At 55.9% G+C, this 21,811-nt stretch overlaps 1 protein-coding gene across 7 annotated transcripts; it reads left to right on the forward strand.

The window, feature by feature from the left end:
- The first annotated feature begins 1,092 nt into the window (after positions 1–1,092).
- On the forward strand, positions 1,093–20,453 carry ATG16L2 (autophagy related 16 like 2). 7 transcript variants are annotated; one of them, XM_077963662.1, is made up of 18 exons: positions 1,093–1,241; positions 3,411–3,510; positions 4,407–4,506; positions 8,018–8,091; positions 8,385–8,636; positions 8,817–8,882; positions 9,186–9,299; positions 10,388–10,450; positions 11,047–11,155; positions 11,590–11,695; positions 12,454–12,524; positions 12,800–12,871; positions 12,986–13,106; positions 13,465–13,570; positions 14,606–14,755; positions 14,971–15,018; positions 15,130–15,231; positions 18,377–20,453. In XM_077963662.1, exons 1-18 carry the CDS (start codon positions 1,124–1,126, stop codon positions 18,432–18,434), a joined length of 1,830 nt encoding a protein of 609 aa, XP_077819788.1. In that variant the 5' UTR covers positions 1,093–1,123; the 3' UTR covers positions 18,435–20,453. The 7 variants fall into 7 exon arrangements, with proteins under 7 accessions (XP_077819788.1, XP_077819790.1, XP_077819785.1 ...); XM_077963664.1 differs by lacking the exon at positions 18,377–20,453 and adding an exon at positions 15,541–15,855 and having other exon boundaries at positions 7,908–8,091; XM_077963659.1 differs by lacking the exon at positions 18,377–20,453 and adding an exon at positions 15,541–15,855 and having other exon boundaries at positions 12,454–12,584.
- The last annotated feature ends 1,358 nt before the right edge of the window (positions 20,454–21,811 follow it).

The following is a 21,811-nucleotide window of genomic DNA, read 5'->3' on the forward strand; positions in this document are numbered from 1 at the left end:
GGTTGCCCAATTTCTTTCATTTCCTAAGGAAGGCCAGGTCTGCCAGCACTTAGAGGGCAGGGCCTGCTGGCATGCCCCAGGGTGAGGCTGGGCCCAGCGAGTCCCTCCTTTCGTGTGTCACAGGAGCCTGAGCCTGCAGAGGTGGCTCTCTAGCACCTAGCTAGAGACGATTTGACCAGTGCCCTGCGACCCACGGTTCACTTTCAAGGGTATCCACAAGAGATGTGTCTGCTCCACCCAGTGGGATGAAGCATCCGGCCCTGAGTCAGGATGCTGGGGTGCTGGCCATCTCAGCCACCCACTCCCTTGCAACCCCAGGCAAGCAAGTCCCTTCTCTCCTCCCGGCCAGGGGCTTTCCAGATGAAAGCAGCTGCACCCCTTTACTCTCAGGGACCTAAAATTTCGGCGACCATGTGGAGCCATAAACCCTTCTGCCTCCTGTCCTCCCAGCCCCACACCTACCTGGCGTATTCGTGTCACGGAACCTCTGCACGTGCTCTTCTCGAGGCCTAGAGTCCCTCTCTCTCCCTCTGGCCAACTCCTATTTCATCCCTCACAGACCCAACTCGAACGCCATCATCCCCGGAAAGCTGGGATTCCTCCCTTCCGTCTCTGCTTCCTTATCTCGCTGTCCTGCTGCGCGCGCCCTCAGTGTACGCGCAGAGCCCGGGGCTGAGGGCCTCCGGGTCCCTGACTGGGCGCGCGGCCGGGACCGCAGCGGCATGGGGAGCATCAGCAGCTGTGGGACTCCGCCCGGGCGCGACGGGGTTAAGGGACCCGGACCTTGAGGGCCCCACCTCCGGAGCGCTCCACCCGCGTGGGGGAAGCCGCCCCGGAGGCTCCGACCTCGCTCCTGCTTATGACCCTCACAGCCACAAGAGCCCCCACTTAGATGAACATTTCGGACGGGACCCCGGCGGTTCAGACCCGGAGGCGGCTCCTACCGGAGGCGGCTCCTCCCGGCGTCGGCCTTCGGTCCTCCCAACCAGAGCGCTCTTGGGACAAGCCGGGGATTCCCCGCCACCGCCCGCCCCCTGGCGTAACGGAGTCCGCGCAAGGCCCCGCCCGGGCCTGGCGCCGTCCTGGGCGGGAGGAACGCGCCGAGAGGCGGCAGAGCGCGGCCATGGCTGGGCCCGGCGTCCCCGGCGCCCCCGTAGCCCGATGGAAACGCCACATTGTGTGGCAGCTGCGTCTTCGGGACCGTATGCAAAAGGCGCTCTTCCTGGAGCTGGTGCCGGCCTGTGAGTGCGCCCCGGGGCTGAGAGGATGGTCGCTGAGGGGACGCGACTACGGGCGCGGGGAGAGGGTTTGACTGGCTCCTCCGCTTGTGACCCGAGTGCGCTGTGCCTTGTGCCTTGAGCCTGTGCGTTACGCCCACCCCGACTGCCAGGACTCCGCCCCTTGCCATCCAGGCTCTGCTTAGAACCTGGACAAGCCCCTCCTGCCCCCCCGCCCTCGTCGCCCATCAGGACGGGCTCTGCCTCCCACGAGCTGGGCTTCCGAGACGCAAGTGCGTCCCCGGGTGTTGGTTTTGAAGGGTCTCTTGTGCCTCCCCTTCCGGGCAGTCCCCGGGGTAGGGGCTTGATTAGTGCACTTAGTCTCCGTAGCGCAATGAAAGAACGCGGGACTTGTCCAGAGCAGCCACTTATTGGCCCATCCGGAGAGGGGCGACACTCGGAACCTCTAAGGAGGAGGCTGTGCATCTCAGGCTCTGCCGCCGACAGGCGACGCTGGCGCAGGCTTATGGAACACCTCCCCGTCAGCCTACCCAACCTGAGGGGGCATCAGGGGGCCCCGGGCTGCTGGCGGATGCCGGCTGAGTCCAGCGAAGTCGGACTCTCAGAATGGTTTCTGGGCAGCTGGTCAGGATGGGGTGTGGCAGTTCAAGACGGGATGAACAGGTGTGCCTGTGTATCGCGCCTCTGGCCACCAGCGATTGTATGTCTGCTGTTGGAAGTCTAATCACAGTCCCTGCGGCTCTCTCACTGGGGCTAATCTTGGCCAAACCCCCACAATCAAATTTGCTCTTAGCCAGGGAAATTTCTCTGCAAGCTTCCAGGCTGCTGGTCCTCTGCCTTCAGGGTTTCGAGGCCAGCCCCCACCTCCAGCAGCCACACTTTTCCACTGCTCAGACGGACAGTGGAACCGTCCAGTTTGAGGGGGGGGGGTCACCGCCCCCCCCCCCCCCCCCCCCCCCGGGAGCTGTGAGTCTGAGGGACTGGAGAGACCTGGAGGGCTGAAATCAGACCGAAGGGCCAGTCTTGAGACTTTGGGCAGGTCACAGTCTTCTTACTTGTTAATTAGGTATTAACCTCAGCTTCTTACTTGTTAATTGGGTATAGAGACCTTCTTTAGGTTTGCTGGGGGATGCAGTACCCTGGGGGCTGAGGTGGGGTTTTCGTGAGAACTAGGCCAGGCCCAGGGGCCTCAGTCAAGGTGACAGACAGGTGGGAAGTAGTGTGGGAAGGAAGTTGATGAGGAGGGAGCTAGGCCTGGGCTTACTACCCCGCCCTCCCCTGGAACTGGTGAGAAAAGAGGAAGTGACTGTTGATGGGGGAGGGAGTGTGTTCCAGGGTCAAAACCTCCAGAATGTCTGCTGAATAATTGCTTAAGGACTTTCTATTCTAGCCTGGGGGTACCTTACACCAGGGCTGGGGAAGTTGGGATTATTTATTTATTTATTTATGAGAGGGAGTCTCTCTCTGTTGCCCAGGCTGGAGTGCAGTGGCGGGATCTCCATTCACTGCAAGCTCCGCCTCCCGGGTTCACACCAGCCTCCCTTCTCAGCCTCCAGAGTAGCTGGGACTACAGGCGCCTGCCACCACGCCTGGCTAATTTTTTGTAATTTTTAGTAGAGACGGGGTTTCACCGTGTTAGCCAGGATGGTCTCAATCTCCTGATCTTGTGATCCGCCCACCTTGGCCTCCCAAAGTGCTGGGAATTCAGGCGTGAGCCACCACGCCTGGCCGGGGATTATTTTTAAGTGCAGAAAGCTAGAGCCCTTGGAGGGGAAGTGACTTGCCAAAGGCTATTGACAGGTAGAGCTCGGTTTATCACTTTCTGGGGCTAAACCTTGCTCTGAGGCAGGGATGAATCAATTCCAGGCCCCTTCCTTCCCTCAGGACCCTCAGCAGGCAGTACCCCGCAGTGGTCATCCTTCTGTCCCTGGGAGAGCAGGTCCTCTTCCCGGTGGGCCTGGGGACCGGTGCTATGAGGACACTGCTAGGGCTGAAGGTCCTGTAGAGCTGCACAGACGCCCCTCAGGCACGGGGCAAGGCCAGCCTGCCAGAAGCTTCCCCATGCCTAGCATCTCTGGGCTCCTGCAGCCATCCTAGCTGGAGATAACTTGCATGCCAGGGGGCTGCTGGGTATCTGTCTCTGCCCCAGGCTCACTCTTTTGCACCCTCCAGATAACCATCTCTTAGAGAAGGCTGAGCTGCTGGACAAGTTCTCAAAGAAGCTGCAGCCGGAGCCAAACAGTGTCACTCCCACCACCCACCAGGGCCCCTGGTGAGTGTATGTGTGTCTGTGGTCACAAAGAGCTGCCTGTGCTGGGTTCATTCTCTCCCTAGCGCCTCATCAGCCCCTGGCTGCTGCCCAGGGGTGGTGGGGGTGGTGGGGGAGGCAGGCCCTTGGCCTTCCCACAGGATAGCTGTTTAGAATCTCTTTCCCCTCCAACTTTCTTTGTCCATCTTTCTGCATTTGTCCCATCTCCTTCCCCTCCCACCCCTACACTTAACGTCTTTTCCCTTTCTCAGTCTTTTTCTATTTCCCTGTTCCTTGCCTGATGCCTAAAGAAAGGGTCTTGCTACCTATTCCAAAGAGGGAGTAAAGATGAGAACCAGGAATAGGTTGGGATTCAGAGTTGGGAGGTGCTTCTTTTTTTTTTTTTTTTTTTTTTTTTTGAGACGGAGTCTGGCTCTGTCAGCCAGGCTGGAGTGCAGTGGCCTGATCTCAGCTCACTGCAACCTCCGCCTCCTGGGTTCAACCAATTCTCCTGCCTCAGCCTCCTGGTGCATACACCACCACCCCTGGCTAATTTTTGTATTTTCAGTAAAGACGGGGTTTCACCATGTTGGCCAGGATGGTCTCCATCTCTTGACCTTGTGATCCGCCCACCTCGGCCTCCCAAAGTGCTGGGATTACAGTGTGAGCCACCGTACCCGGCTGGGAGGTGGCTCTTGAGAAGGGTCCTTGGCCAAGGCCTAGGGGAATCTTGGAGCAGAGGAGTCATGGACAGCTCATTTCTAGAGACTTGCCTTTTCCTTTACTGGCTTGCTAGCTTCCATCTTCCCAGGAGGAAGTTAATGGCTCTTGTTTTAGGCTTTTCATGTAGCATCCCTTGGGTGCCTTTGGGCACTTGGGTGAACTGGGGGACATTGAGCACCACTCTGATTGGTTGGCAGGGAGGAGTCAGGGCTTGACTCAGACCAAGTCCCATCACTGCCCACACTGAGGGTGAAGTGGCAGGAGGAGGAAGAGGGGCTCCGGCTGGTCTGTGGTGAGGTAAGTTGGGAAGGGGTCTGAAAATGGTGTAGAGAGATGTGGTCCAAGGGAGCCAGCCAGTGAGGGGTACACCTGTGTTTGCTGCATTCTCCAAGCCCAGTGCTGCAAGCATTGAGTGAGCCCTAGTGTGTGCCAGGCCCTGACCTGAAGCTGAGCAGGGGTCAGAGTGCCCCGGGCAGCCCACAATGAAGTGGGTCCAACAGCAGCTGGAGGGAGTTAGGTGTGCAAGGGCCTGGCAGCCCATTTCCCTTCCACATTGTTTAGCCTACTCTGCTCACTACTCCATGGCTAACCCCTCGCCCAGCCATCCCCAAGGCCTCGCACCAGTTGATGCTCAATGTACAGTTGCAGACTACAGGAGTAAGGTTCATTTAGCTCATTGGCAGGGTATGGACGCTCCACCTGACACTACCGCCTTCCCTGTCCCCTTGCAACAGTATCTCTCGGCTTCTCTTGCACCATGCTCTCCTAGTTTCCCTCTCATTTTTGTGATTGTTGCCTCTGAACTTCCTTCACTGCCTCCTTTCCCTCCTCCCTATTCCCCTTCCTTCAAATATGGGTGTTCTTGGGGCTCACGGACTCCCATTTTCTCTGTTTGCCAACTCTCAGATCTGTCTCTAGCCCAGCCTTCTTTTCTGAGCTCCTGACTCTCTTGCTTAGCTGCTTTTTGGACATCACATCTAAAATCAGGCTCACCATCTCCCCCAGAATTTGGCCCACGCTGTTTTGGTCCATGCTGTTTTGAGAGTTGACTCCCTGCAGGCATTGGGCTAAACATTGTCTCAGTTAATCCTTCACAACTTTATGGTTGCAGAGGAGGAAACTGAGGCTTGGAGAGGTAGAGCCAGGATTTGAGCCCCTCTCACACAAATCACCTTCTGTTCTCTCCATTCATTCTCTCAACATCTATTGACAGTTGCTATATCCAAGGTACAGGGAATGCAGCAATAAACAAGAGCTGGCCCATGGGGGCTTCCAGTCCTCTGAAGGAGACTGTGATAGCCCAGTAAATACACATCCAGTCACAGCATGGCAAGTCACCTGCCCAACAGAAGTGTGGGCATAGGTACGGACTCATTTGAGAACCTTTCCCCAGAGCTGCTGTTGTAGGTCCAATTCAATATTTGTTTGAGAGGTGATTCTCAAACATCTGACCCCCTACACCATCCCCTGCCTCGGCTGTGAGCTCCCCAAGCCGTGGGATGTCTTGTTTTGCCTCCAAGGCAAACCTGTATCTTTAGGGCCTGTGTCCACAGTCCATTCCATACTAAGGACTATTTGTAGACTAAGCTATGAATGAGGTGGGCTGTCCTTCCTGTGACTGCCCCCCAGTGGTTCTCACACAGGCTGGAAACGCCCGGGCGCCTCTGACTCTTCCCAGCCCTCCATCCTGAGCTGGTCACAAGGTCATGTTGACTATCCCCAAATCCATCAATGTCTGTTTCTTGTACCATATCTGACATGGTACAAGTAACTTTCATCCTACCCTGGAACACTCCTTCAGCACTCCCTGTCCCTTCTCCATACAGCTTTCAGAGTGACATATTTTAATTAAAAAAAAGATCTCCATTAAAGACAAGCAGTACACAAAACATGCTTGTAAACAACTCAAGAGAATAGAAGCCATAAAGTAAAAAGTAAAGGCCCGTCTTACTACCTCTCTACATGGTTAGTGTGCTGTAGATCTTCCAAAGCTCCCAGCCTGGCTCCCCGTTGAGCTCACCAGGCTCCTGTTCCATTTCCTGCCACTCTCATCTCTGAGCTCCCGGCTCCCTTTGCCTGGGATGCTTTCCCTGGCCCCCAGCATTCCTTCCCTGGACACACACCAGCCAGTACCCATTGGATGCGCCAGTGGATGGGGGCAGTGGGGAGGCTTTTTCTTTTCTTTTGTAAAAATTTCTCTAGTAGTTCCACACATCACAAGCATTTATCATTATTATTACTTTAACTTTTTATTTTAAAATAATTATAGATCCACAGGAAGTTGCAAGGATAGTCCAGAGAGTTCCTGCGTCCCCTTCCCCCAGCATCTCCCACTGGCTACATCTTACATAACTATAGTACCCACAACCAGGAAACTGGGATTGGTGTTAAGTGTGTATATGTCCTTTATCATTTTATCACGTGTAGATTTGTGTGACCATCAAGATATGGCACTGTTTCACCACCACAAAGATCTCTTTCTTGCTACCCCTTTTTAGTCACATTCACCCCTCTCCCCTCAACCATCCCTTACCCCTGGCAACTACTAATCTGTTTTCTACCTCTACTACTTGAATTTTGAAAGGCATACAATGAAATAGTGAATGGTATAACATAATAGTACAACATAAATGAAAGCAAGTAACAGGTGAGAAAGTGGAGGTGGTGATCAGATTACTCAGTGGTGAAAACAATTATGTTATAAATGGGGCCAACTATGAATAAAGGTGCCCCAACCCGCATGTGCAGATTCCCTCTCCGCAGACTCACTCACATAGGGCGTCATGTCAGTGCAGGTGGCAGCATCAACCTTGCTTCTCAGTCTGTCCTCACCAGGCCCACGTGAGAACACAGGAACAGATTACCAATAAGAGCCCCCAGCCTTGGCCTGGGCCAGAGGCGCCTCTGGCCCTCATGTTCTTTTGTCACACTGGTGGGAGCTGCCTTGCCTGGGGTCTGTCTCTCCCACCGACCCTGCTTGGCTCTGAGTTGAAGGCATGTCGAGTGAGGCGGGGGTGCAGATGAAATGACCCTCACTGCCTCTCCTAGGCTGCCAGGGCTGTTCCCATATTGAGTCTGGGCCCTGGATCCCCGAGTCCATGCCTGATTTTAGCCTTGTGTGCCTCTGCGCAGGGCTCCTCGCTGCTGAGACCTGTGCTTGGGCAGGCCTGGGTTGAGTGAAGCCAGGAAGGCCCCAGGGAGGGGTGGGGAACAGAACTCACATTCCCCTGACCAGCCTGGAGGGTGATGCAGTTAGGTGGCTTGGGCTCACATCTCTTAGCTACGTGACTTTGGGCCAGACACTTAAACCTCTCTGTCGGTGTCCTCGTCTGTGAAGTGAGAGTGGCAGTACCAGCCTCCTGGTGTGGTGAGGATGGAAAGAGCATGTAGCCTGCTGGGAACATCATGGCACCCGAGGGCCGGATGGGCATTTAGCAGCCTCTGCGCTAGGAGTCCTCGCAGTGGTTCTGCATGGCGCTGGGAGCGGAGCGATGTCTTCTCACTCTTCAGGCGAGGCAGCGTAGCGGGTTGCTCTTGCCAGAGAGGTTCCTAGTAGGGTCGCAGAGAAAGGAAGCAGCACAGCGAGGACTGGGACACAGGGCTGATTCCAGAGCCCGAGGGCCTTCCACTGCTCCACAAACAGCAGCGCGTCCCTCTGCAAGGTCCCAAACCTGTGTGGGGCACGGCTTGTTTTTCAGGAAGGGGGCGGGCAGGGGAGCAGCCAACTGTCCCTTAGCGCCTTCGGCCCGGGAGGGACTAGAGGCCTGGAGGGGCCTCAGCGCCGCCGTGCTCACCTGTCCGCCCCCAGATGGCCTACCAGGTGGTGGAGAAGAGCGTGGCCCTGGGCGCCTTGGAGTCGGAGCTGCAGGAGCTGCAAAGCAGGTGAGGCGCAGGCGGGGGCGGGAGGGACCAAGCCCACCTCGGGGAGGCCCAGGGCCAACCATGCGGGAGAATGGCGCGGGCCAAGAGCTTTCCCCACGTGCCCTTGAGCCTATCGGTTGGTGCCAGAGGACCGAACGGCTGGGCTCTGAGGGCGAAGTCTTGGGGGAGACCTGGCTTAGCCACCGGCTAGCCGCGTTTGGCATGGGCAGGTCGGTCTCTGCTCCGAGGCAGAATCCCACTGGGCAGTGACGGGGGAGGCTCGGGACCCGCTATCCGCTCTTTCCATCCTCCAGGCTGGCAACCCTGAAGGTCCGCGTGGCGCAGCTGCGAGAGGCACGGGCGCAGCAGGCCCAGCAGGTGGAAGAGCGGCGGGCGCAGAACGCTGTGCAGCGGGCAGCCTACGAGGCGCTGCGCGCGCACGTGGTGCTCCGGGAGGCGGCACTGCGCAGGCTCCAGGAGGAGGCGCGCGACCTGCTGGAGAGGCTCGTGCAGCGCAAGGCGCGCGCCGCAGCTGAGCGCAACCTGCTCAACGAGCGCCGGGAGCGGTGAGGAGCAGGCCCCGCCCCTTCTGAGGAAAGGCCCCGCCCCTGAAGGGAGAGTCGGGCCTCGCTTGTGTCTGGAAGGGAGGCGGGCAGCAGCCGCCCACTGGAGAAAGGGACCGGGTCGCGCCCCGCCTGCGTGCGAGGCGCCGCGCCAGGCTCTCAGGATGCTTTTTACCCAACAAGGGCCAAGCAGGCGCGGGTGTCCCAGGAGCTGAAGAAGGCTGCCAAGCGGACCGTGAGCATCAGCGAGTAAGAGTGGGGATGGGCCGGTCCGACCCTTGTGTTCTGCCTCCCGGCCCCGCCTGCCTGCGGCGACCCAGGCCGCCGACTGTAGTTGTGCATAGCCGCGTCCCGAGGACCCCAAGTAGTCGGGGCCCACGGGACACCTGCAGACGACCGTGTGGTCGTAGGAGCCTGCATGCATGCCCGCTGCACGTGTACCCACACAGAACCCTCATCACTGAGAATTCCTGTCTTCAGCGTGTCCTGTGCTGGGGTCAGGAGGGGCTGGCTTGGTCCCTTGGCGTTTCTGAGCTTCATTTCTCCTCCTAGGGGTCCGGACACTGTAGGCGATGGGATGAGGGAGAGAACCGAGACTCTGGCTCTAGCCCCTGAGCCAGAGCCCCTGGAGAATGAAGCTTGTGAGAAGTGGAAGAGGCCCTTCAGGTGAGGACCCAGGTGGTGGTCTCAGAGCTCTGAGCTCAGCCCCACCCCAGAGGCTGCCAGGGTCTTCCTCTTGGACCTTGGAGTCAGCTCTTGGGTTGGGAGGGAGCTTGAGGAGAGGCCGGAAAGCTCAGATCTCCCAGGGCTAGTCTGACCTCCATTGTCTGGAGCCACTTGTGGTCAGTTCCATCTCACCCACCCCAACCCCTACCCTCAACCCTTTCCCTCCTTCTTGGGATCAGAGCTCTGGGGGTGGGGTGTCAGGCTTGTGAATAGCTGTCACCAGGAGGGAACCTGTGGGTAAAGCCCAGAGCCCAGTCATGCCAGGCATGTGTGTGCAGCCATAGGTGTACAAGCATGTGCATCCACAGGGACATGAGACACAGGTGTGTACAAACTTGACTAAGCCCGTCTGTGTGTGAACGTATGAGCACGTGTAGATGTGCGCTAACACTTGTGGGACCTGACTGGGGCTTCAGACCTTGGGTACCCCTCCACAGGGTCTCCCCTCTTGATTTGCCTGTCATTGAGGCTGCCCCTCTCCGGGCCCCATTCCCCAGCCTAACGCCTCTTCTCAGTCTTTCCTTGCAGGTCCCCAGTGTCCAAGCCTTGGGGCAGTGAAGAAACCGTGGGGAGGGGCATGAGATGCTGGTCCCCAAAGTCCTTGGGAGCCCTTGTGGGCCAAGTAATTGCAGGACACACCCTCTCCTGGGCATTGCTGAGGTCACCCAGCAAGCCTAGGCTTCCCCATCCTTTCCCCACCCTGGGGGAACCTTCAGCGCCTCTTCTCTCTGTAGGCCCCAGCTCAGCTTCCCAGGAACTTTTGTTGGTGGGTACTTGTAGGGTGAGGCAGTTCTTCTCATCATGAGGGAGACCTTGGGAGACTTTCATTACCAAATCCATTGCTGCCCTGACCTTCCTGGGACTGGTCTGGGTCATCCTAGTCTCCTGGTCTTGGAGAAGTCAAGTTCTTGTCCCAGACTTGAGAGGTTACGAGCCTCCAGGTCTCTGGCAAAGTGTGGAGATGATGGACAGCCATTTGTACACACACCAGCCAATCCCTTAGCACATCTCTCTCGGTTTTGTCTCAGGTCTGCCTCAGCCACCTCCCTGACGCTGTCCCACTGTGTGGATGTGGTGAAGGGGCTTCTGGAGTAAGTGTGTGTGTGCCTGTGTGCACCCACGTGTGTGTCAGGTTCCCCAGCCCAGGCTTGGTCTGTGTCTGCGCCTCGACCTGTCCATCCTTGTGGTGCGCAGCTGTCTGTGTGAGTCTGTTGGGCCCTGGAGACAGGAGCCAGGTGAATGGCCTCAGCCCCAGCCCCTGCTCAGCTGTCTTCCAGGTTCTGTCATCACAAGGGTCTGTCTTCATCCAAGGTCCTCACAGGGGACCAAGAGCTCCAGCCTCAGGCAGGGCAGGAGCTCCTACTCAATTGGGAAAAATGCTCTGAATGAGCATTTTTCATTCAGAGTCACAGAGCCAAGAAGTGGCAAGACTGGGATTGAAACCCCAGCCCTGAGGTTTCTTTGCACCTACCAACCCTACCCTGCTCCTGTGCCTGCCTCTGTGTGCTCTCCACACTGACCCCTGGGGTAAAGGCTGGGTTGAGGAATGCACTCGCTGCTTCTTGGGGCCATGTTCTGCCTCCTGCCCCATCTGCTTCCTATGGTTGATGCCTCAGGGGAGCTGAAGGCTCCCACCTGAGAAGGCCTTGCTGAATGCCCTCCTGACCCCAACCCACCTTACGCCCAGTTTTAAGAAGAGGAGAGGTCACTCAATTGGGGGAGCCCCTGAGCAGCGATACCAGATCATCCCTGTATGTGTGGCCACCCGACTTCCTACCCAGGCTCAGGATGTGCTGGTAAGGGAGGAGCTGAGCCATATGGGTGGGGCAGTGGTGAGGAAGTGCAGGCACAGGGGTGGTCCCAGGAGGCTAGGGAAGCAAGGCTGGGCTCCTCAGCAGGAGCAGGAGGCTGCCTCCCACAGCCTGTGGTGGGAGTCACTTACGCATGTTATGATGGGGGAATGGGCCAGGGAGGGAGAGAGAGGAGGCTGGGAGGCCAGGCAGGAGAGTAGAGTAGCATAGCACGGAGGCTGCTGCAGGGGTCCTGGCAGAGGTGAGAACACCTGGTGGGGCCGGGTTTGAAACTCAAAAGTGTAGACAGAGAAACCGGGGATGGGGATACCATGTCTGCAGCAGGCTGTGTCTGCACAGGCACCGGTGGGAAGGCCTGTGAGCACTCACAGAGATATGTGTGGGGAGGGCTGGGGCACCAATCTCCTCTTTCCCCACAGGATGCCCACCTCTCTGAGGTCAATGCTGTTCGTTTTGGCCCCAACAGCAGCCTCCTGGCCACTGGAGGGGCTGACCGCCTGATCCACCTCTGGAATGTTGTGGGAAGTAAGGAGCCCTCCCCTGCAGGCCAACTCGGGGCTTCTCTCCAGACCCGCTCCTCAGTTCACTTGGTGGGCAGAGGTCTTGGATCTCTTTGTGTTTCTCCATCTGGAATATTCTGTGGGCAGTGACTAGACAATGCCTTGGAAAGAGTGAGACTCGGGGCTCGCTGCTCTGAAGAAGGGTGGAGCCTCCTGGCTCCTAGGGTCCAGATTTGCAGAATGGGGAAGGCTGAGTTCAGATGGTCCCTGATGGGGGTGGGTGGGGGTCCCCTATCATGAGGTCCTACAGGGACAGGCCCTTGAAGAGCAGGTCCCTGAGTCTACCAGGTGATCCTCTTGTAGCATCACGTAAGCTCTCAGAACTCAGGTAAGGGACAAGTATGAACTGTTGGCCTTGTCCCAAGCTCTGTGCTCTGGAGAGGGGATGTCCTGGGGAGTCAGAGCTGGTTCCTGGGGGCTTCCTAGAAAAGGCAAGTTTCTGGCTGGCCTGATCCCTTGCTGCGTGACCCACAGATAGTCCCTTCTTCCTGGTCCTCTCTAGCCTGGTCTGTGAAATGACTAGCTGTCCCTGGGACCCACTGCCAGCAGTTAGGGGAGGTGTAGTCTCCAGCCCAGGCCACAGAACAGACCCAGCGATTCTGTCTTCTAACCTGTGGGGGTGGGGGGGGGGCAATGGGGACTGATCTTTGCTCTCAATCCCAGTTCCTCCATTTTGTGAGGTTAGGATCTCATTTCAACTGTCCCTTCTCCTGGTCCTCCCAGGTCGCCTAGAGGTCAACCAGACCCTGGAGGGAGCTGGTGGCAGCATCACCAGTGTGGACTTTGACCCCTCGGTGAGGAACTTTGCCCCAGTGGCATGGGATTGCGCCCCCTCTGATCTCCACACTGGACAGGTGGGGGCTCTGGGACCTGAGGGCGCAGCATGGATACCTTAGAACCAGGCCCTTGGGCTCTTACACAGATCCTCATCCCTGGGCCGGAGGCTCCTCTGCCTGCCTTGGAGACCTGGGCTGTGGGAAGCTCTGGGGCAGCCCCTAGCCTCATTCTCTGGCCCGAAGGATGTTGCCTACGGCTTAGCACCTCTCATTTTCCTCTCCCATTTCTCCAGGGCTACCAGGTTTTAGCAGCAACTTACAACCAGGCTGCCCAGCTCTGGAAGGTGGGGGAGGCACAGTCCAAGGTGAGGCCTGACTGGGGAGGCTGCCTGGGGGTCAGGGGGTCATACGTCAGGACTAGGGGGCCTGTTATGGGGTCTTGGCCAAACTCTTGATCCGCACCTGGGGCTGGGGTACAGGAGACACTGTCTGGACACAAAGATAAGGTGACAGCTGCCAAATTCAAGCTGACAAGGCACCAGGCAGTGACTGGGAGCCGTGACCGGACAGTGAAGGAGTGGGACCTCGGCCGTGCCTACTGTGAGCCCCAACCCCACCTCCCCTCCCCACCAGCCAGGAGCCCCAGGCCAGGGTACGAGGGACCTCACCTGCTCTCTGGGAGTGGCTCTGAGATTCATAGGCATTTGGGGGTGAAACCTCTCAAGGCCCTCCAGTCCCCCAATGGTATCCCCCAATGGTGTTTTCTGCCTGGTTTCTTGGTGTCCACAGGCTGTGGGTGGGAAAAAGACGTGGGTGAGCCCTGGGCTGGGAAGCAGAAGACCTGGGTTCTAGTCTTGGGAGGACACTGCGTTCTGGGCCTCAGCTTCTCCATGTGTCCTGTGGGGTGGCTCCTGACAACCCTCCTCTGAGGCCCTGGGGTCTGCTGCTTGGTCCCCAGGCTCCAGGACCATCAATGTCCTTTCCTACTGTAATGACGTGGTGTGTGGGGACCATATCATCATTAGTGGCCATAATGACCAGAAGATCCGGTTCTGGGACAGCAGGTGACAGGCGCAGGCTGGGGGAGGACTGGGGGAGGGCTGGGGACAGGGCTCCCAAGTTCTTGTTCCTTTCTCTGGCCATGGCAGGATGAGTTTTGGTGGCACTTTGGGCAGGCAAGGCTGTGGAGCTGGCACTGCCAGCTAGTGCCTCTTGGCTGGGCTCAGCTCCCCCAGGAAGCTGTGCCACTGTCTTCATGGCTCTTGGTCCAATGCTGGACTCCACCTGGACCTTGCAACCAAGATGGAGATGTACCTTTTTCCATTTAGTTACCACTTTTATATCAAAAGGAAAAAAATTATTGTAGTTGTTTTTTAAACCAAAGATCCTAACTTTGGGCTTGAATTGTTTGTAAGAGCAAAGCTAGAGGCCGGGCATGGTGGCTCACACCTGTAATCCCAGCTTTTTGGGAGGCCGAGGTGGGCGGATCACCTGAGGTCAGGAGTTCGAGACCAGCCTGGCCAACATGGAGAAACCCTGTCTCTACTAAAAATATTAGCTGAGTGTGGTGGCAGATCCCTGTAATCCCAGCTACTCGGGAGGCTGAGGCAGGAGAATCGCTTGAACCCAGGAGGCGGAGCTTGCAGTGAGCTGAGATCCGGCCACTGCACTCCAGCCTGGGCAAGAGAGCCAGACTCCGCCTCAAAAAAAAAAAAAAAAAAAGCAAAGCTAGAGCCAGTGCTAGGCCTGCCTCAAGCCTTTACTGACCTCCATCAACTACTGTTTGCAACCCTTTCTTCTCTCTCTTACATTTTTTAAAGACAAGACTTCATTGCTCAGATGATACGGTGCTTATTTTAGTGACCCAAAGGTTTCAAGGGCTCTGGCTTTCAAATCAAAGTCTAGGTTCCTCGATGGAGGCAGCTGGCTGCAGTGAGGAGAAGGGAGATGAGTCACGGGCAGCCTTTACCCCAGGGATCCAGGGCCCTGGGGTTCCTCTGGACTTGGTTAGCTGGGAAGGCTGCTGCGCCTGGCCCCTTCCTGTCAGGAGTGGCCTGGCTGGGCTGTTCCTCATCCCTGTCTCTGTCCTTGTTCCTCAGGGGGCCCCACTGCACCCAGGTCATCCCTGTGCAGGGTCGGGTCACCTCCCTGAGCCTCAGCCACGACCAGCTGCACCTGCTCAGCTGTTCCCGAGACAACACACTCAAGGTCATCGACCTGCGTGTCAGCAACATCCGCCAGGTGTTCAGGTACCAGCCTCATGCCTGCTGACCCTGTGGCCTTTGCTGGGACAGCTGAGCCTCTCTTCTCCTGTAATAGACCCTCTTGGGACCCTCCCTGGAGGCCCCTCCAGACCAGGTCCTGCTGAGGTACCAAACCCCTTGACAGAGTGGAAGCTCTGGAAGCTCCCTGCAGAGGGACTAGTGGTGACCTCTGTTCTGACCCCAGCCCTGTCTGTCCTCAGGGCTGATGGCTTCAAGTGCGGTTCTGACTGGACCAAAGCTGTATTCAGGTATGTCTGTGAGAGCATATGCCTGTGTCCAAGTGTGCCCTGCTGGACCCTGTGTGTGCCCTCCTCTCTGACCCCACCCCCACTTTTTTTGCTCTGCTGTGGCCACTACAGCCCGGACAGAAGCTATGCACTGGCAGGCTCCTATGATGGGGCCCTTTACATCTGGGATGTGGACACCGGGAAACTGGAAAGCAGACTTCAGGGACCCCACTGGTGAGCATGGCCTCCACCTGCCTGGCCCCAGTCCTGCCAGGCTGATTCCAGGTTCTGACATACTGGGACTCTGGAGTCTCCAGCCCTTGTCCCTCCACCCTCCACCCGACCAGAGCCCTTTGCAGTTCACAAGGTACTTTCCACACACACTGGGTCTGTCCTTTCCACAGCTCTGTGAGCTCACTTTACAGATGAGGAAACAGGCTCAAGAGAGGGCCTCAAACTACCCAGGTCCAGCAGTCGGGGCAGAGCCAGGTTGCAGGCATAGTTCCCAAAGCCCCCCTGAAGCCTGCCCCTCCCTTTCCCCAGCACTGCTGTCAATGCTGTGGCCTGGTGCTACTCCGGGAGCCACGTGGTGAGCGTGGACCAGGGCAGGAAGGTTGTGCTCTGGCACTAGGGCCATGACTTCCCTGCCTGGGCTGGAGCTCTTGCCCGAAGCCTGAAGCTTCCCTCGGCGCCGTGCGGGGGTTGGGGTTGGTACTGGAGATGGCCTTGGGATTTAATGGGGAAGAAGGCCTGGTAGGACCTGGCCTGTTTGTTTAAAAATGAAGCTAGTTTTTCTTTGTATTTTTATCTCTATCTCCTCACTTTTTCTCCCCAAGTAGAAAAAAAATGATATCTAAACTGCGTCTGCCTGCCTCTTTGCAGCATTCATGATATGGAGACCTTTGGGCTAGTGGGCTCTGGGAGACCCAGGTTTGGCCCCCTTCCTCCTTCCATACAGAGCTGGGGCAGCCAGCCCAGTCTCTGCCTGCGGAGACAGGTGCTGCTCAAGTCTAACCATGGAAACAGCAGGAAGAAAGGCCCTGAGGTGGCAAAGAGCCATGGATGTGACTCCTGGTCCAACCTGGTCCTGAGGCCTAAGCAACATGTTAGGCCCACCTGCTTCAGGCACCCAGGGTAGACTGAAGCTGAAGAGGGGCTGGGGGAGCTCTGAGGAAGGGGCAGGGAGGCAACCCAGAGGGGTCCTGGTGGGAAGATCCTAAAAACCCAGGTAGTGATATCAAAGTCCTTGGTCCATGGGGCCTCCCTTAGACTGAGTCTGCGTTCTTCCTCCAGAGGTAGTGCCCAGGGTGGGGCAGAGTAGGGCCTCTATGTGTCTGTGCCTGGGGGAGGGCAGCTGTGGGCCAGACCTGGGCCTGGGGCTTTGCTTACAAGGCAGAGCCCACAGGGCAGAGTTGGGGCAAACCAACTTCCTTCACACCTAGGACTGGGCACAGGCCTGTGGAGACAGACAGTGTTGGTTAAATGGCAACACCTATACTCTGTTGACTTCCAGACCATTCACTACTTTTGGTTCAGCTGCCTCCTGGCCATCATCTCCCCTGCAAGTGATCTGTTCCTCCTGCACCCCATGTCCCTGGGACCTTGTGCTGCTGGATCTAGTACTCCTCCATCCCTCCTGCCACTGTGGGCCACCTTCTAGACTTGCAGCCTCCCCATCCAATCCTTTCCCTTACTATGGCCAGAGCGACTTTTTTTGTTGTTGTTGCTTTTGAGACACACAAAAAACCTCACTGCAGCCTCAAACCCCTGCAGCCTTAAACCCCTTGGTTTAAGTAAGCCTTCCACCTGGTCCTCCCAAAGGGCTGGGATTACAGGTGCACAGCACCATGCTTGGCCCAACAGGGTGACTTTCTAGGGTGTCGTGGTCACAAGTCCAATCCTTTGGAGTTCCCCTGCTGCCTTTAGAGACCACCCCCAACCCCAGCATGAAATTTGGAGCCCCTGGGATGTGACTCTGCTGGCCTCTCAGCTGCCTCTTATTTCCTTGCTATTCACTCATTCATTTACTCATTTAGAGATGAGGTCTCACTATGTTGCCCAGGCTGGTCTGAAACTCCTGTGCTCAAGCGATCCTCCTGCCTTAGCCTCCCTGGTAGCTGGGCCTACAGGTGCATGCCACCGTGCCTGGCTATTCCTTGCTATCATGAGTGCATCTCAGACGTGCTTTTCTTTCTTCCCAGAATGTTCTCCTTCCCTCCCAGCCCCCAATTCAAATTTTTCTTTCAGGATTCCCCTTCCTTTGCCTGCCAAGCTGGGTAGAGGCCTCCTCTGTCTCTGAGCTCCCCTTTTGTATCTGCCTCCCTCCATTTTAAGCCAAGGAATTCTTGGAAGAGGCCAGGATAGGAATAGATTTATTCCCTGGGATCAGGCCTGGCACAGAGAATGACTCAGGAAATGTTTATTAAGTGGTTAAATTTTCTTATTCAGGCTGGGCGTGGTGGGATCACACCTGTAATCCCAGCACTTTGGGAGGCCGAGGAGGACGGATCACCTGAGGTCAGGAGTTCGAGGCCAGCCTGAGCAACATAGTGAAATCTTGTCTCTACTAAAAATACAAAATTAGTTGGGTGTGGTGGCACATGCCTGTAATCCCAAATACTTGTGAGGCTGAGGCAGGAGAATCACGAACCCAGAGGAGGAAGTTGCAGTGGGCCGAGAATGCACCATTGCACTGTAGCCTGGGCAACAAGAGTGAAACTCCATCTCAGCAACCTTCTCTTATTCAAGGACTCAGCCAGTCTAACAGTCTAAGAGTCTTGGGTTCCAACATTCTTCAATACTGAGACTTCTACTCTGCCCCAGCCCTCATGCCCTGGCTCCCAGTAGCCACCAGGGGTCACCAGCTGCCTAGTCTACTGTGGCCATTCCAATTTCCAGCGACACACAGCTGGGGAGACCGACACTCCTACAGCCACCGTGACTGAGCCCTTAAGAGATGCCAGGCCCTGCCCTGCACCCTTTTTGCAGCGTTATTTGTTCCTCCCAACTGCACTGCCATGTAGATACCATGTTTCCCAGGTGAGAAAACTGAGCTCAGAGAGGCTCTGCAGCTGGACTGTGGCTGCATTACACACACTCTTTTAAAAGCAAGGTGTTCAGATTCCCAATTAGGCAGGGCTGCAGGGCATGCCCCCTCCCCCAGGGTGTGCCCCCTGCCTGACACCACGGGGGTAGAGGTGTGATGCTAGCCTTGTGTCTAACCTGACTCCCTCCCTGCATCTTTGCCCTTTTCTATTCTGGGTCCTGAGCCTGGACAGTTAGTATCCCTTGAAGTGAGGGACATGCAGGGACACGGGAGTGAGGGAACTTGAATCCTGGGAGGCCAGCTGTGCCATTGTGTTTCTCCCCCATTTCACAGGGTTGCAGTGGAGACTGTGCTTAGAGAGCCCAGAGGAGGTGCTCAGGAAATGGTCTGACTGATCTCTGGGACGGTGATCCCTCGGCTCCACCAAAGCCTTCCCTTGTACCTTAGGGGCGTCAATCTTACCACACACGCAGCTGCTGTCGGGTGGAGTTGCCTCTCTCAAGGAGCACATGTTCACCTTAACTTGCTTGGAGGTCCCCCTCCCAGTAGGACGGGGTGATTCCTGGAGGAACAAGTCTGTAAGGCCAGAAACAGGCCAAGGAGTTCCCGGTAGACAGGAGGAAGAGGAGCTCACAGACTGAGCAGAGGAGTTCACAGGGGCATGTCAGCAGGAAGGCTGTTCCTCCCTCCAGTCTCTTCAGTCCCGTTCAGCAGAGGGGTGAAAATGGATGCTGACAGCTCCTCCAGGCTCTCAGCAGTCAGTGCTCAGGTTTTCAGGACTCTGGTGCTCAGGGGCTGCCTGCCTGAATTCGGGTGCCTAGGTCAAATCTGGAATGGCCCGCACTCATGGGTATAAAAACTGAGGCCCAGAGATGGGGCAGCTCCCTTGGCTCACATAGCAGAGCTGGGTAAGAACCCAGGCCTCTGATGCCCACTTTTCTAAAAACTGGATTCAGATTCTTCAAAGAGGCTGCTCAGGGCTTCTGGAGGCCTAGTTTGGGCTCTCCAGTTCTGTCTTCCTGCCAAGATCTTGGGCAGGCTCTCATATTCCCCACCTGTGAAACTTCCTGCCCCAAGCCTCCCCAAAGGCGACACGGCTCTTCTGCAGAGCTGTTCTGTAGGCATGAGGACCATGGCCTCTGCCTGCCCTGCCCAATCTCAGGTCTTAGTGAGCCTGAGACCCCAGGGAGGGAGAAATGACAGATGCCCCTATCCTGTGCTCCTACTGCCCCTTGGTCATCTTTCAGTCTCTGGCTTCATTCTGCTGTTGCCCTGAATCTCTCCTGCCAGATGCAAGCCCCTCAGTGACAAGGCTCCAGAGACCTGAACATGACCTGCGGCAGCATGTTTGCTGAATTGAATAGAGGTGGTCTCTGGAGAGATCTGACACCATCAGATGTGGACCCATCTGTGAGATTCAGACATATCCATGCCTGCATATAGGCTTTTCCACTGGAGGCACATTCACTCATCACAAACATTTTCAGCTTATCTGTACATTACCCTATTTCATCCTCCTGGATCTTAGAAGTTTGTACTATCTACTTGTTCCTACTTTACAGATGAGGAAAGCAGGGTCCAGAAGGTGAAGGGATGAGCCTGAAGTCACAGCTAATCTGAGGTGGGCTGGGGATTGGAATACATTTCCTTTGGCTGTGCTCTTTTCTGTTCCTCACAGGAGCAAGTGGTGAAGAGGGAGTTCTATGCGCAGCGTAGAAGGGCTGTAAGCCCTGCCCCTGGGTTCATTTCTGTTATGTTTCAGCATAAAACATTCCAGGAAAGGCCGGGAGCGGTGGCTCACGCCTGTAATTCCAGCACTTTGGGAGGGCGGGGCAGGTGGATCACCTGAGGTCAGGAGTTCGAGACCAGCCTGGCCAACACGGTGAAACCCCGTCTCTACTAATAATACAAAAAAATTAGCCGGGTGTGGTGGCACATGCCTGTAATCCCAGCTACTTGAGAAGCTGAGGCAGGAGAATCGCTTGAACCCAGGAGAATCACTTGAACCCAGGAAGCAGAGGTTGCAGTGAGCCGAGATTGCGCCGTCGCACTCCAGTCTGGGTGACGAGCGAAACTCCGTCTCAAAAAAAAAAAAAAAAAAAAGTTTTTCAGGAAAAGATTCCCAGACCAGAGCTCTCAGAAACAGACATGGCAAGAGTGTGTTTTTTGGCCTGTGGGACCGAGGGAAAACAGTCTAGGAACAAGATGCTCTTTGGCATTCATTTGGTTCTTGGCAGATCGAGCAGTAACAAGGCAAACACAGGAAGATTCTAGGAGGAAACTTAAAAGTTGCAGGATTTGGGGATAAATTACAATCCTCCCGCTTCTAACCCTAAATTTCTGTAATTTAGTTATATTTCTGTCATGGAAAACAACTTCACAATGAACAAAATAAATGCGAAGATTCAGAGCAGCTGGATTTCATCCCAAGGCCACTGGGAGAGGGCTGGGCAGTCATTGGCCACAAAACCAAAAGCTGCGGCTGGGTTCTTCAGGCAGTGAGTGGATACAGCAGCCTGGGATGCAGTTGCAACCTAGAGGATAGTGGTTTATTTTGTCCGAGTTCCCAGTGGGAGAGTCCAGTGGCTGTTTTCTTTTCAATTTCTTGCCATCCAAAGAAGTCTGTGTATTAGTAAGTCTGATTTCAAATATTGTGACCTTTTTTGTGTGATGTTCTCTGTATCTAGAAACTGAACTCATCCAGGGCATGCGAATTAGATAAGCCCTTGGAGATCACCTCATTCCATTCCTTTTTTTTTTTTTTCTTTTGAGACAGAGTCTTGCTCTGTCACCCAGTCTAGAGTGCAGTGGTATGCTCTTGGCTCACTACCTCTGCCTCCCTGGTTCCAGCAATTCTCCTGCCTCAAGCCTCCCTAGTAGCTGGGATTACAGGCACCTGCCACCATGCCTGGCTAATTTTTGTATGTTCAGTATAGACGGGGTTTCACTACGTTGGTCAGGCTGGTCTCAAACTCCTGACCTCAGGTGATCCACCAGCCTTGGCCTTCCAAAGTGCTGGGATTACAGGTGTGAGCCACTGTGCCCAGCCATCATTCCATTCCTTTCAAAATTGAGGATGTGGTACCTTAGAGGGAAAGGTCTTCCATCAAGCAGTGGCAGGGCTAAGGCCAGATGATGCCCTCCCACTGGGTCTCTGGCTTGTGAATGTGGCTGGGGTGGTGGGTCAGAGAGGAAGGGGAACTAGTTGGTGTGCTGAGAACCTGTGGCCTGACTGCATCATGCATCAAGTCAGTTCCTGTCATGGAGACCAAAATTTAGCTATGACGCTGGGGTGAGGCAGTTAGCTAAGCTTTGCCCTTGGTCACAGATGGAGCTTCCAGTACTGAAAGCAGCTTTCACTGGCAGTGAAGTCAGAAGATGGAGATGACATTTTGAGTCCTGACAGCCCTTCTCAACATTTTTGGTAGAGCACTTCACACACATTCTTTCCCTTGGGCCTTATGACACCCTGTGTGTTACTGTGGGCCTGGAAGACTATCAAGAACCTTAGTTCTGAAGGGAAGGACACTGAGAAGAGGCAGGAGAGGTGGTAGTAAGAAGAGTTTGTGGTGACCAGCCTGTGCCACACACTTTATATGGCTTCCTGGAGCCACAGTCTTATTCTCAGGTTCCAGATGAGGACACAGGCTCAGTCCCCATGGCTGTCAAGTGGCAGGGCCAGGATTTAACCCAGACCTCCTGGCTCCCAAGTCCATATGCAGTTGGTGGGAGTATAAATGGATACAGTCCTTATAGGAGGCCAATTTG

This window comes from Macaca mulatta, chromosome 14 (genome assembly GCF_049350105.2).
Source record: "Macaca mulatta isolate MMU2019108-1 chromosome 14, T2T-MMU8v2.0, whole genome shotgun sequence".
In the NCBI taxonomy this organism is placed as follows: Eukaryota; Metazoa; Chordata; class Mammalia; order Primates; family Cercopithecidae; genus Macaca; species Macaca mulatta.